Raw genomic sequence first — 15624 nt, forward strand, 5'->3', positions numbered from 1 at the left:
CCTGAACAGGGATCAGCTGATTCATTTACTGATCAGCAGGGCGCAGAAGAGGAAGTGGCTGAGAGAGTTGCAGGAGCTGCAGAGAAAGGAAGGAGCAGCAAGGATGGCTAGAGACAGAGCGTTTGGCAATAACCTTGGAGGAAAGACCAGAGAGCAGAGAATAAGGCCAGCAACAAAATTGCCTTATGCTGTTCTTCTTCTTTTGGTTTGTCTCTTGGAAAATAAATAAAATCCGGCTGGAAGGGTCGGCAAGACTGTTGCTCTCTATAAATATATCATAGGGATAAATACCAGGGAGGGAGAGGAATTATTTAAGCTCAGTACCAATGTGGACACAAGAACAAATGGATATAAACTGGCCATCAGGAAGTTTAGACTTGAAATTAGATGAAGGTTTCTAATCATCAGAGGAGTGAAGTTCTGGAATAGCCTTCCAAGGGAAGCATGGAGGCAAAAGACATATCTGGCTTCAAGGTTATGGAGGTGATGGTATGATAGGATAGCCTAATTTTGGCAATTAATTGATCTTTGACTATTAGCGGTAGATATGCCCAATGGCCTGTGATGGGATGTTAGATGGGGTGGGATCTGAGTTACTACAGAGAATTCTTTCCTGGGTGTCTGGCTGGTGAGTCTTGCCCACATGCTCAGGGTTTAGCTGATCGCCATTTCTGGGGTTGGGAAGGAATTTTCCTCCAGGGCAGATTGGCAGAGGCCCTGGGGGCTTTTCTCCTTCCTCTACAGCATGGGTCACGGGTCACTTGCTGGATGATTCTCTGCACCTTGAAGTCTTTAACCATGGTTTGAGGACTTCAATAGCTCAGACATAGGTTAGGGGTTTGTTATAGAAGTGGGTGGGTGAGATTCTGTGGCCTGCATTGGGCAGGAGGTCAGACTAGATGATCATAATGGTCCCTTCTGACCTTAAAGTCTATGATTTTATAATTCTATGATATTCCTCTCCAGCGCCCCTCCCCTCTGTTATGTAAAGCCTACGCTCAATCCAGTAGAATGCGATTGTAAGATCTGTAACTTTTAGGTCATTGCTAGTATGATCATTAAGTTCTGTAACCTTTTGCAAACTTTGTAACTTTATCATCGTTAGCATAGCCTTATAAGTTTTGTAACTTTTGCAAGCTCTGTAACTTTTTCAGTTACCATTTGTATGAACCTTCCAGCCTTGCAATATTCTATCACTCGATCAGAGAGAGTGTGAACAAGGGAGTGTGTGGGGGAGATAAGGGAGTGTGAACAAGGGAGTGTATGTGGGTGTCACAGAGTATGGGGGAGTTGGGGCCCTGCACCCCTCTTCCTGGGACTCACAGTGACTCTCAGCCAGCCAGTAAAACAGAAGGTTTATTGGACAACAGGAACGCAGGCTACAGCAGAGCTTGTAGGCACAACCAGGACCCCTCAATCAGGTCCTTCTGGGGGATCAGGGTGCTTGGATCCCAGCTTAGGATTCCCTGAATTCCCCCACCCAGCCCAAACTGAAACTGACCAAAACCCTCTCTAGCAGGCTCCCTCCTTTGTCCAGCTTCCCAGGCAAAGGTGTTGACCTCCCCTCCCCCCTGCCTGGCTCAGGTTACCGGCTCAGGTCCTGTCCCTCACCTAAAGTCAGCCCCGGCTCTCCCATCCCCCACACAGACAGTTCCTACTCCATCACAGTGGGACTGGGCGGAGAGGAACTGCAAGGAGAAAAGAGCCTGGAGCCAGCAGCCAAGTGTGTCTGATGTAATCTGCCCTGAGAAGGCAAAAATGGGGTGCTGTAAAGAAAAGAAGACCCTGATACGCATGAAAGAAACAAGGTCTGGGAATGCTTCTCGGTGATGGACACAGAAGGAAAACTCAGTGTACGTGACAAATCCCTCCCCAGCGCCCCTCCCCTCCTTGGGACACAGGGTCACCTCCCTCCCCAGCGCCCCTCCCCTCCTTGGGACACAGGGTCAGCTCCCTCCCCAGCCCCCCTCCCATCCTAGGGATGCAGGGTCACCTCCCTCCCCAGCGCCCCTCCCCTCCTCAGGGCACAGAGTCTGCTCCCTCCCTAGTATCTCTCCCATCCTAGGGATGCAGGGTCACCTCCCTCCCCTGTGCCCTGCCCCTCCTCAGGGCACAGGGTGAGCTCCCTCTACAGCAACCCTCCCGTCCGCAGGGCACAGGGTGAGCTTCCTCTGCAGCAACCCTCCTCTCCACGGGGCACAGGGTCAGCTCTCTTCCCAGTGCCCTCCCGTCCTCAGGGCACAGGGTCCTCTCCCTCCCCAGCACCTCTCCGCTCCTTGGGGCACAGGGTCCCCACCATCCCTGGCGTGCCCCTCCTCAGGGCACATGGTCAGATCCTTCCCGAGCACCCCTCCCCTCCTGAAGGCACAGGATCAGCTTTCCAAAGCCCTTCCCCTTGTCAAAGCGCAGGGTCCATTCTCTCCCCAGCACTCCCCCTCCTCGGGGCATAGAGTAAGCTCCCTTCCCAGTGCCCCTCCCCTTCTGGGGCCCAGGGTCTGCTCCCTCCCCAGCACCCACCCCGGACCTGTGGAGGTCGGGAGCTGCAGTGGGTGCCATGAAGGGGAGGAAATGGCTCCCAGACACATTGTCCCCCCTTCCCTGACTGTACGGCCCCAACCACTCCCTCAGGTTGGGCAGGGGAGCTGAGCACAGGGGGCGTCTCCATGAATGGGGAATCCTTGGGAGGAGGAGCTGCCCCATCTGCACCAGAACAAAAAGAGGCTGCCCCTCCAGCCCCCAACTCCAGGACACATGGTCACAGCCCAGAGATGCTGGGAGAGGTTACACTGGCCCAGTGTCAGCAGGGACACCAGCCAGTTGTGAGGGAACAGGGACAGCTGCTGAGAGCCGGGGGCTGGGAGCCTGGACTCCTGGGTTCTATCCCTGGCTCTGGGAGGGGAGTGGGGTCTAGTGGGTTAGAGCAGGGGGGGCTGGGAGCCTGGACTCCTGGGTTCTATCCCCAGCCCTGGGAGGGACTGACTGTGAGGAGTGGGCTGTGTGTGTTGTCATGCAGACTGTTGCCATCTACTGGCCAAAGCTGGGACTCCCGAAGCCTGCAGGAGCTCGCTGTCTCTGGGCCAGTTCTGGAGGCAGCACCTTCCTTCCTTAGGGCATTGCTGTGCCTGGCTCCTCCGGACCCCTCTGCCCACAGCTCTCAGGAACTGGGCTGTTCCCAGTGCGTCAAGCTGTGAACCGGCTGGGGTGAGGCCTGTGCTGGGTGAGGCCTGGGCCCACCTGTGCAGCGCTGAGCACTTGGCAGACGCAGGCAGACGCGGGGCAGTCGGTCATCCAGCGGATTCAGCTCTTTATTCGCATCTGCTCAGCTTGGGATGGCGTGTGGCACATGGGGCTCTCCCCCTCCTGGCTCCTACCTGTCCATGCAGCATGGACCTTCTGGGGGAGATAGTCGTGTATCCCAGCCCCTGAGGGGGGGGGGTGCAGCCCCACCCCGGCGATGGCGGGTTTATCAGGGTGGCTGCCTTGGCTGCAGTTGGAGCAATGGCCCAGGAGACGCGTGCTCCAAGCAGGGCCTGCCAGGGCGAGCTGCCCCACTGCTAGTGAGAAGCGAGCCCCAGGCTTTGCCAGCTTTGTGCTGCAGCCCACAGAGTGTGGCACCCAGTGGGAGGGGAATGCCCTGGGCGCCTGCATTCATCCCTGAAATAGGAATCCCCCGGGCACTCACCAAGCCATGCCCCTGCACAGCCGACAGCCATCCCCGGGCTGGGCGGGCAAGGCCAGGGAGCCTGGCAGCAGAGAGGAAGAGCCTGGTGGCAGGGGGGATGCACTGAAAGCTCGGGGGCGGGGGGAATCAATGGGAGGCCGTGGAGGAGCTGTGGCTGGCTCAGTTGTCCTGTGGGATGAAGAGAGCAGGGGCGGTTAGGGAGCAATGCCCATGGTCTCGGGCGATGGCTCCAGGGAGCGCCACATACCCAACTGCGTGCTTCTGCCAGCCCCAGCCCAGGGCCGGCTCCAGGAACCAGCTTATCAAGCAGGTGCTTGAGGCAGCAACTCGGGAGTGGGGCGGCACTTTCAGGGATTCAGCGGCAATTCGGCGGAGGGTCCCTCACTCCTGCTTGGAGCGAAGGACCTCCTGCTGAATTGCCGCAGATCGCGATCGTGGCTTTTTTTTTTTTTTTTGGCAGCTTGGGGCGGCAAAACCCCTGGAGCCGGCCCTGCCCCAGCCTCACCACTGACACAGCCACTCCCTGCCTGGACCCAGGAGTCCTGGCTCCCAGCCTCCCTGCTAGCCACCTGGATCCCACTCCCCTCCCAGAGCTGGGACAGAACCCAGGAGTCCTGGCTCCCAGTCCCCCTGTTCTAGCCCCCTGCACCCCACGCCCCTCCCAGAGCTAGGACAGAACCCAGGAGTCCTGGCTCCCAGCCCCTCTGCTAGCTGCCTGGATCTCACTCCCCACCCAGAGCTGGGACAGAACCCAGAAGTTGTGGGGCTCCCTGTATCTCCCTCTCCCTGGGTGTGGGCATGCACCTGGCAGACCACGCTGATGTCCTCCTGGTGGGTGCAGTTGAGGTAGCTGGAGGGCTGGTGGGCACAGTTCTGCAAGGTCTCCTCGGTGCCTTTGCAGCGGATGTCGTCCAGCCAGATTTTCCCCGTACCCTGGCCAAAGCGGGGCCGGTCCTGCAGCTTTGGGGCCAGTGGCTGAGCTAGGCCACAGCGCAGCTCCCGGCAGACCACTTGGGCGTTGGTCTCTGACCAGTTGTCGTCACACACGGTGCCCCACACTCCGTCATACCGCACCTCCAGCCGCCCAGAGCACTTTCCTGGGCCACCCGCCAGCCGCAGTGCGAAGGGCTCTGCGAGGAAGGGGAGTGGGGTCAGCTGGGTCGGTGCCCCAGTGCATGCTGGGAAGGCACGGCCTGGCTGGTGGAGGGGGCTTGCCCGGCACTGACCCCCACATCACAGGGGCGCCAGTGCTGTGCTCTCTGTGCCCTGTGTGCCCACCCCGGAGGGGCAGCTGTTGCCAGGCGCAGCTGGGGCCATGGCACACCCTGCCTGACCTGAGTCTGGCAGGGGTGAGGGCCTGGTGCCAGCGCTGCTCTCTCACCTTGGCACATGACTCCAGGGGCTAGATTAAGTGTGAACACACCATGGGTTGGCAGAGTTGGCGGCTTCTTGCTGAGAGTTGAAGGGGAAGTAAGGGGTGCTGGCAGGGGACCAATAGCTGGGGTTTCTGCTCCCTTCCCTTTGATCTAAGATAATGTAGCTGGCAGATCCCAGCACTGAGTGAGATGGCAGCACAGGGAGAAACCAGAGCTGGGGGGAGAAAAAGGTGAAGAGACTCCCACATCTGCAGCTGGGGAGAGATAAGGGGGAAACTGTCAGCAGCAGAGAGGGGCCCGTGCACCCCAAAGCTTCCCAGCCCCATGGTGCCGGCAGGAAAGTGGTGCCGGGCGGTGCAGAGTCCAGAGCAGTTAGAGCCAGACACGGCAGTGACACGTGCTGGGACCCAGGGGAACGGGGCAGCCCCAGGAGGCCCGGGCCGGCTGCCCATCGGCTGCTCTGCCCTGCTCCTCACCCTGGTCCACAGAGCAGCCCCATGAGGGCACTGCCTGGCCCCACCAGCACACAGACTGAGGCCCTCTCTCTGTGCGGCGACTCGGCAGGGCACGGCTCAGCCACATCCCCTGTTGAGGGGGGAAACAGGTGAGTTCGTTGTACCCCCACCAGAGAGCAAGGGGACATGACAGGGAGCAGATCCCAGGCCCTGCGTGTCCCACTCTCCGGGCCTGTCAGGTCCCCTCCCTGCTCCCTGGGCAGACTGTGCAGTGCTCACCCAGCAAGGCCGATCAGTCAGAACTGAGCCCCCACCCTGGGACCCCAGGCATCCTCCCATCCCTCCCTTAGGGCCAGGGCTCTCCAGGCCGGCTCACCTTGGCAACGAGCCCCAGCGTCCTCATCCTGCTGGCAGACGTCCCCTGGATCCTCGTACGGGCAGCTCCCCAGCGCTGCCTCTGTCCCCTGGCACTGCACGTTCATCATCAGGACAGGGTCTGACTCGGGGCCCGAGCCGAACACTTTACTAGTCAGTGATTTCATGGCTGACCCACAGCCCAGCTGCCTGCACACCACAGCCACATCTTTCATGTCCCAGCCGTCATCACACACGGTGCCCCAGCGCCCGTCCAAATGCAACTCCACACGCCCGGCGCAGCGGTGGGGGCCACCTACCAGCCTCACCTCTGGCAAAGCAAACACAGCTGCTGAGACGCCTGCTCTGGGGCTGCGCGGGGAGACCCCATGGCCTGCAGGGACTGAAGGCCCAGCTCAGCGCGAGGCATTGCCAGCGAGTGCAGAACAGGGCAGAATGGGCTTTCTCACAACACTAACTCTGGGCCCTTCTCCCGCACCTCCCTCCCTCCCTCCCTCCCTCAGTGACCATGCTGCAGACAGGTCACTGAGCCCAGGAAATGGTGCAGCATCAATGCCCCTGCTTTACAGAAGGGAAACTGAAGCACGGAGACAGGAAGTGACTTACCCCAGGTCACACGGTGAGCCTTGTGCAGAGCAGGGAATAGAACCTGTCCCCTCACACCACTCTCTGGCCAGAGACGGGGACAGAACCTGACCCCTCCCCCTGCTCCTGGCCCCCTTTCCGTGCTATAACCATCAGACATCGGGATCAAGACAAGGGTGGATCTGGATTCTTGGGTCCCCATCCTGTCCCTTATCCATAAGCTCGTTCTCCTCCCCATTACCCCTTGCTCCCATTTCCACTCAGCAGCATGTGCATTAAACACCCAGAGCTTCCCATTGGCCACGTGGTCACTAGGGAAAGATGGGTAGTCTCCCCTCGAGATCGTCCACTCCCTGCAGAGCACACGGCTCCTGGGGAGACAGGGTCGTGCCCCTGCAGTAGGGCCAGGCCTGGCAGCTGGAAGGGAGAGACCTTGGCTCCCTTGAGCAAGGTGGGCGTGTCCCTACCTGCCCCACTCATTTGCCTACAGGGCACTGCCCCCCAGGTGGGCTGGTTAGACTGCGCAGCTCCCTTCCTATTGTTAGGCCTGAATAAAGATGTTGGCAAAACCAGTTGTGCCAACCTGACTGAAGTCAAGCATCTAGAGGTTTCTGGGTAATCTCAGAGTGGAAAATACTGAGAAGCAGCATTGTCTCACAAAGCCCTGGGAAACAGTGAGATCAGTGAAGGGGCTGGGACCAGCTGTGTTATGTTGAGAAACAAACTGTCTGAAGAACTGATAAGAAACACAAGCATCTCACAGTTCTGACTCTAACTCCTTGGTTTAGTGTTTGGTGTGTTTTAACTCCCTCGCATTCCTAACCTTTGGCGCTTGTTGAGATATTAACAATTTAATGCTGTAGAGACTAGGCATGCGTATATATTAAAAGGTGTCTAATTTCTAGTTGTTAGACAAAGGGGGTGGGTTGGTTAAGTAAATGATCTATGACGTAATAAAACTGTCTATATAAGCTAATACTAAGCTGTAAAGAGGAGGCTGGTTCTCTTCGGATACGAGCTGTTCTTTTACTGACACGTGCACTTGTCAATAAAGAACTTTTGATCGGACCTTGCTGGTGTTGCCTGTCTCTCTGCGGTCAGACAACGAACTTCGCTGTTGGGGTTCGAGTCCCCGACACTATCGCATTTGCATACACCCTGGGAGGGCCATCGTGTGCCCTGTGCTGCCCAGCCTGGACAGTCTTCATGTGCCATGGTCACAGCACATGGTCCGCGTGCTGTGTGGGGGCAGGGATGCAATGGGGGCCTGGGTCAGTGTGATAACAAGCAGGTTCCCCTTGGAGAGAGGGGCCACCCTGACCTGGAGGACAGGAGCTAGATTGAGTGTGAACACACAAGGGAGCTGAGTTTTTTTAAGAATTGCAGGGGAAGGAAGGGGTGTGTGGGGGGAAGATGGTGAATAGCTGGGGTTTCTGTTTCCCTTGATCTAACACAACATGGCTCCTCACTCCTGTTGCATTCTGCGATCTAACCTGCCTTAATACCATTGCATTCTGGGACCTGTGCTTTGGCAGCTGACTCTCCAAAGGGTGGCTGGCTGCCCATCGGCTGCTCTGCCCTACTTCTCTCCCTGGTGCACAAACCAGCCCCCTGAGGGCACTGCCTGGCCCCACCAGCACACAGACTGAGGCCCTCTCCCTGTAGAGGACTTGGCAGGGAATGGCTCAGCCACATCTCCTGGTGGGGAGAGAACAGGAGAGCTCATTGTACCCACACCAGGGATACACCTGGGATGCAGGGGCTGCCAAGCCGGCACCTCCCCCCGATGGGGCGGGTGCCTTCCACACCCAGAGAGGCCCTCGCTGAATCAGAGCAAGAGGCACAGCCACAGATCTGTGGCTCCCCCAGGGCGAGCAGCTCCATCCTGCCATGATCCGGTACCAAGATCTCCTCACCTCACCAGCCTGGGAAGCCCCTTTTAAGGGCTGGCACAGGACTGCCAGGTCAGTACGGGAGGAACCGGAGTGAGGGGCCGGCCCATGGACTGGACACAAGATCGTTTCCTGGCACCAGGGCACTGGGCTCAGCACGTGTCCCAGGGCTGGGGGGAGGAGGGCAGGGGAGTGACACTGCAGTCAATAGTGTTGCCTGCAAATGAACCCGTTGATGTGGCAAAGGATGGCCAGTGCTGTAGGGAGCAGGGCAGGAGCTCAGTGGGGGTCACGCTCCCTGTACATCAAAAAAGGGCTCTCCAACCGGAGACTCTGATAAATAATCAAACTTCCATACAAATGGACTTCACTAAAATAAGACAGGAGATCTACATTACACATTTCACCTCTCTACAAAGAAAAAGGACTGTAAGCTGTCTAAAATCCTACCTGCTACATGGGGCCACAACAGTGGTACCCCTAACCCACCCAGCAATATAGTCAATCTATCCACCTACACACTCTGCCCGGCAGAAGAGTCTGTCCTGTCTCGGGGACTCTCTTTCTGCCTTGCCACCACCACAAACATGATACAGTTCTGCAGCGATCTGGAAGCTTACTTTCGCCGTCTTCGACTCAAAGAATACTTTCAAGATAACACTGAACAGCACACAGATACACAGATACCCTCCCACCAACAGCACAAGAAGAAGAACTCCACATGGACTCCTCCTGAGGGTCGAAATGACAGTCTGGACCTATACATAGAATGCTTCTGCCGACGTGCACAGGCAGAAAATATGGGAAAAAAACATTGCTTGCCTCATAACCTAAGTTGTGCAGAATGCAATGCCATCCACAGCCTCAGAAACCACCCTGACATTATAATCAAAGAGGCTGATAAAGGAGGTTCTGTTGTCATCATGAACAGGTCTGACTACCAAAAGGAGGCTGCCAGACAACTCTCCAATACCAAATTCTACAGGCCACTTCCCTCAGATCCCACTGAGGAATACACTAAGAAACTGCTCCATCTATTCAGGACACTCCCTACACTAAAACAGGAACAAATCAATATATCCTTAGAGCCCCGACCGGGGTTATTCTATCTGCTACTCAAGATCCACAAACCCAGAAATCCTGGACACTCCATCATTTCGGGAATTGGCACTTTCACTGAAGGACTGTCTGGATATGTGGGCTCTCTACTCAGACCCTATGCCACCAAGCACTCCCAGCTATCTCTGGGACACCACTGATTTCCTGAGAAAACTACAATGCATTGGTGATCTTCCAGAAAACACCATCCTAGCCACCATGGATGTAGAGGTTCTCTACACAAACATCCCACACACAGATGGAATACAAGCTGTCAGAAACAGTATCCCTGATGATGCCACAGCACAACTGGTTGCTGAGCTCTGTGACTTAATTCTCACACACAATTATTTCAAATCTGATGACAATATATACCTCCAGACCGGTGGCACCTGCATGGCCCCACAACATGCAACATTTTTATGGCTGACCTGGAACAACACTTCCTCAGCTCTCGTCCACTCACGCCCCTTCTCTACCTACGCTACATTGATGACATCTTCATCATCTGGACCCAGGGGAAGGAGACTCTGGAAAAATTCCACCATGATTTCAACAGCTTCCACCCCACCATTAATCTCAGCCTGGACCAATCTACACGGGAGGTCCACTTCCTAGACACTCCGGTGCAAATAAGTGACAGTCACATTAACACCATTCTATACCAAAAACCTACCGACCGCTATGTCTACCTTCATGCCTCCAGCTTCCATCCCGGGCACACCACACGATCCATTGTCTACAGCCAAGCACTGAGGTACAACCCCATCTGCTCCAACCCCTCAGACAGAGACCAACACCTACAAGATCTTCACCAAGCATTCTCAAAACTATGATACCCGCACAAGGTAATAAGGAAACGGATCAGCAGAGCCAGATGTGTACCCAGAAGCCTCCTACTGCAAGACAAGCCCAAGAAAGAAACCAACAGAACTCCACTGGCCATCATCTACAGTCCCCAGCTAAAACCTCTCCAACGCATCATCAGGGATCTACAACCCATCCTGGACAACGATCCCTCACTTTCACAGGCCTTGGGTGGCAGGCCAGTCCTCGCCCACAGACAACCTGCCAACCTAAAGCATATTCTCACCAGTAACCACACACCGCACCATAGTAACTCTAACTCAGGAACCAATCCATGCAATAAACCTCGATGCCAGCTCTGCCCACATATCTACACCAGTGACACCATCACAGGACCTAACCAGATCAGCCACACCATAACCGGTTCATTCACCTGCACATCCACCAATGTAATATACGCCATCATGTGCCAGCAATGCCCCTCTGCTATGAACATCAGACAAACTGGACAGTCCTTACATCAAAGAATAAATGGACACAAATCAGATATTAGGAATGGCAATATACAAAAACCTGTAGGAGAACACTTCAACCTCCCTGGACACACAATAGCAGATTTAAAGGTGGCCATCCTGCAGCAAAAAAACTTCAGGACCAGACTTCAAAGAGAAACTGGTGAGCTTCAGTTCATCTGCAAATTTGACACCATCAGCTCAGGATTAAACAAAGACTGTGAGTGGCTTGCCAACTACAAAAGCAGTTTCTCCTCCCTTAGTGTTCACACCTCAACTGCTAGAAGAGGGCCTCATCCTCCCTGATTGAACTAACCTCGTTATCTCTAGCCTGATTCTTGCCTGCATATTTATACCTGCCTCTGGAAATTTCTACTACATGCATCCAACGAAGTGGGTATTCACCCACGAAAGCTCATGCTCCAATATGTCTGTTAGTCTATAAGGTGCCACAGGACTCTTTGCCACTTTTACAGATCCAGATTAACATGGCTACCCCTCTGATACTTGGCTCCCTGTACAGGCAGTGCTGGCCCCTGTGGTGTCCCCGGCTCTGGGAGGGGAGTGGGATCTGGTGGTTGGGGAGTGGGGGGAGCTGGGACTCCTGGGATCTCTCCCTGGCTCTGGCAGGTGAGTGGGGTCTGGTGATTAGAGGAGGAAGGTCAGGGGGTGGGGGGACTGGGAGCAAGGACTCCTGGGTTCTAGCTCTGGCTCTAGCAGGGGAGTAAGTGGGATCTGCTGGCTACTGCCGGGGGACTGGGAGCAGGGATGACCTCAGAGGCATCTCCCCACTCTGTGACTGTCCTGAGTCCCATGGCACTGGCCCAACTTTCTGACTGCTTCCCCTTCTGACTCTGCCCGGAATCTCTGCAGCTGGCTCCACTTCCTTCTCTGGCTGAGCTGGCGTTTTGAGTCCAAGCGGGAGCTCTCCACACAGGGCAGATGAGGGAAGGGGGAGCCTGATCCAATAGGGGCCCTATGCCGAAGGGCTGGGCACTTCCACCCACCGCCTGCTTGCAGGCACCTTAGAAGACAAATTTTGAAGTGGGATCCAGGTGGGGGGTGGATTGATCAGTAGGCAGTCGCTCCCCCCAGCCTGGCTGTCCCCCTGCTCCTGGGACCTCGAGACCCACTTGGCCTGTCATTGTCCTGAGCTCGAAAGAGACGTCCTGACACAGCAGGCCAGGGTGAGTGACCCACCAGACTCACCAGCCCCCACACGGGAGGTGAGTCGGGTTCCTGCTGACACCCCCCTCCCCTGTCATGGGTCCTGTCCCTGTCTGCCATGTTGTGTCTCTCTCCTGGCCTTCCCCTGCTGCCTTGGGTCAGTGAGTGTCTGGCTGGGCCAGCCTGGGCTGCATCTTCTGGTGTGTGGATCTCTCCTCGTGCAGCTCTCAGGCACCCTGCCTGGCTTGCCAGCCCCCTCTGCCCCGCAGTTCCCAGGTGCCCTGCCTGGCTCACCAGCCCCCTCCTGCCCGCGGTTCCCAGGGCCTATGTGCTCAGGGGAGCTCGTGTTAATGCCCAGGAGTAACAAGCTTTTGAGCAGGTGGTGACCTGCTGGATTCACCGGCTGCTTCCCAAGCTCTGTCACGGAGGACGTGCCATGGACCGATCTCCCCGGCGTAGCGCTGCCCAGTCCAGGGCAGAGATGCTGGAGCCCCTGCTGGCCGGGTTGCTGGCATGGTCAGGCCATTAGGGTGTCTGCCAGGTGGTGCAGAGTCACCCCCTGCTTGGCTCTTGCAGCTCCAGCGCACACCCTGAGAGGGGCCCGCTGCTTCCAAACCAGGCCATGCAGAACCTAGGCATCTCCCACCCAGCAGGGTGAGCTCTTCCCCTGAGAAGTGCAGCAGGGGCAGGGAGCTCCCCTGCCCCCCATGACAGGTGCTGCTCTTGGAGCCGGGCAGAAGCGAGGCCCCTCCTGGCTGGGTGGCGCGACTGGGTCGCTAAAGAACTGAAACCCAAATCAGCAGAGGGTCCAGAGAGCCAAGGGAAGCCCCAGCGCTGATCACGGGACACTCGTGTCTCCCTGGCCTGCTGTGAACTCAGCCCGGCCCTGCCTGGTGCCAAAGGGCTGAGTGGGGCAGGCGGCGGCTCAGAGCTGCCTTTGGGGAGAGGCTCCGGGCTCACCTGGGATTGACAAGGACACCGAGAGCTCAAACCTGGACAATGGCCAGGGCCGGCTCTAGGTTTTTTTGCCGCCCCAAGCAAAAAAAAATGTTGGCTGCCCCCCATCCCAGCCCTGGGCTCCTCGCTGCAACCCCCTGCTACCCTAGCCCTGGGCTCTCCTCCCGACACACACCTCCTGCCGCCCCAGCTCGGGGATCCCCCCTTCCCTCCCACCAGTGCCCTCCCCCCACACACCTCCTGCCGCCCCAGCCCTGGGCTCCCCCCTTCACTCCCACCAGTGCCCTCCCCCAACACACCTCCTGCTGCCCCAGCCCTGGGCTCTCCTCCCCACACACACCTCCTGCCACCCCAGCTAGGGGATCCCCCCTTCCCTCCCACCAGTGCCCTCCCCCCACACATCTCCTGCTGCCCCAGCCCTGGGCTCTCCTCCCCACACACACCTCCTGCCACCCCAGCTCGGGGCTCCCCCCTTCACTCCCACCAGTGCCCTCCCCCAACACATCTCCTGCTGCCCCAGCCCTGGGCTCTCCCCCACACACACACCTCCTGCCACCCCAGCTCGGGGATCCCCTTCCCTCCCACCAGTGCCCTCCCCCCACACATCTCCTGCTGCCCCAGCCCTGGGCTCTCCTCCCCACACACACCTCCTGCCACCCCAGCTCGGGGATCCCCTCTTCCCTCCCACCAGTGCCCTCCCCCCACACACCTCCTGCCGCCACAGCCCTGGGCTCTCCTCCCCACACACACCTCCTGCCACCCCAGCTCAGGGCTCCCCCCTTCTCTCCCACCAGTGCCCTCCCCCCACACACCTCCTGCCACCACAGCCCTGGGCTCTCCCTCCCACCACCTGCACCCTCCTTCCGCCGCAGCCCTGGGTCACTGGTAACTCGCTCCCAGGGCAGGTCATTCAGCAGGAATTTTGGATGTGCACAAAACACAGACAGGATTGGTTCCCACGTGGTTACAGAACTGCAGTAAAGGGGAACAATTTTCAGCTTGTGTGATTGGAGGATACTGGATGCATATTATAAGACTATCCTATATAAATGAGGAAAAGTTGAGGTGCCTTTATTATTCTTTTGTCCCACTCTTTCTTTCTATGGGGAATTTGCCGATGCAATATCACTGTCTTCCTTTTAAACAAACAAACAAACAAACAAACCAACAAAAAGGCAATGGCTGTTGAAAATAGCAATTCCAGTCCTAATAACCACTGGGAAGCATTTCTTGCTCAATTTTATCCTACTTTTTCTACAGCAAGTTAAAGTGGATCAGTGTTTGATTTGGGAGAAATGAAGTAACAGCTGCCCAAACTGAGCTTGAACACTCCTGAATTTTGAGGTGTTCAAATCTGGAAGGCAGGTGCTGTGGGGGAGGGGAGCATGGCAGCATGTATGCAGCAGCGTGTCTGGCGCTGCGTGGAGCCAGACACACTGGCACTGAGTGCCAGGGTAAGGGGGCTGGGGGTTGGAGAAGGGTAGGGGTTCTGAGGGGCAGTCAAGGGACAGGGAGCAGGGGGATTGGATGGGGCAGGAGTTTGGGGGGCAGTCAGAGGCAGGGAGAAGGGGGTTAGATGGGTCAGGGGTTCGAGGGGGCACTCGGGACAGGCAGCGGTTGGATAGGCATGGGAGTCCCAGGGGTTTGTCAGGGGACAGGTAGGGGGTGGGGTCCTAGGGGGGGAAGTTGGGGGGGTCTCAGGAGGGGGCCATTGGGGACAAGGAGAAGGAGGCTTAGATGGGGGTGGAATTCCAAGGGGCAGTTAGGGGTAGGGGTCCCGGGAGGGGGTGACTAGGGGACAAGGAGCAGTGGCGCTTAGATAGGGGGTGGGATCCTGGGGGGCAGTTAGGGGCGGGGTCCCAGGAGTGGGTGATCAGGGGACGGGGGGGTTGGATGGGTTGGGGTTTCTGTGGGGGGCAGTCAGAGGGAGCGGATGGTGGCAGAGGGGTCTTCCCTCCTCCTGGAGTGTCCTGTTTTTTTAATGTTAAAATATGATCTCCCTACAATTCACAGTGCAGCTCTCCACTCACCGCAGGCTGCAGCATGCAGTCCCCCCACTTCCTTTCCAGTTGGTAGTGGCCAAGGGAATGCTGGGAAATGTAGTTCTTTCCCTGCTCCAGGGCTGGCTCTATAGGCAGGGAGCTAACCAAGGAACTACAGCTCCCAGAGCCCCCTGTTGGTTCTCAGGTCCCATGATAGATCCCTGCTGCCCCTGCAAATGGGCTGCCCCAAGCAGGTGCTTGCTTTGCTGGTGCCTAGAGCCACCCCTGACAATGGCTTAGCCCTGCCTCTCCGTGCCAGCCCTGGGCTGCGGGACGCTGCGGCTGGGTGACTATTAGCCCTGCTCTCTATGGCAAGGCCGCTGGTGTGCCTGGGAGGCTCCCTTGGCCAGGGGCCCTGGAGGGGCCCAGTACAAGCCTCCCGCAGGCTGGGCTGGGCTGGGCTGGGCTCACTGCAGGGAGCCACGGGGAGAGACGGGGCTGCTGGTGCCAAGGGCATGGCCCTGCCCCTGGGGATGGGCGGGGGGGCCTCGGGGCCCGGCACATTAAAGGGGTCACTCCCAGGAGACTGGTGATCTAGCCCAGACTGTGTGGATCCAAAATGGGCAGACGGACAAACTGGGCAGCCAGGCCGAGGGGGCCAGCCAGTTACACAGAGCACGGACCCCGGGGGCCCTGCATTGCGGAGCACACCGTGCTGGGGTTATGGGGGTTACAG

The 15624-nt window shown here is 57.5% G+C and overlaps 1 protein-coding gene across 4 annotated transcripts in view; it reads right to left on the bottom strand.

Annotated features, from left to right (window-relative positions):
- Positions 1-2554: 2554 nt before the first annotated feature.
- LOC120388091 (deleted in malignant brain tumors 1 protein-like) overlaps positions 2555-15624 on the bottom strand; it is a 55774-nt gene continuing 42704 nt past the window's right edge. For 3 of the 4 annotated variants that reach the window (XM_039509665.1, XM_039509666.1, XM_039509663.1), the window contains 3 exons: positions 5890-6198; positions 4487-4812; positions 2555-3850 (listed from right to left, as the gene is read on the bottom strand). In XM_039509665.1, coding sequence (XP_039365599.1) covers positions 3842-3850; positions 4487-4812; positions 5890-6198 — 644 coding nt within the window. In that variant the 3' untranslated portion in view covers positions 2555-3841. The remainder of the gene's footprint in view (positions 3851-4486; positions 4813-5889; positions 6199-15624) is intronic. The other variant, XM_039509664.1, reaches the window with a different exon arrangement.

Source organism: Mauremys reevesii, linkage group 22, assembly GCF_016161935.1.
Source record: "Mauremys reevesii isolate NIE-2019 linkage group 22, ASM1616193v1, whole genome shotgun sequence".
In the NCBI taxonomy this organism is placed as follows: domain Eukaryota; kingdom Metazoa; phylum Chordata; order Testudines; family Geoemydidae; genus Mauremys; species Mauremys reevesii.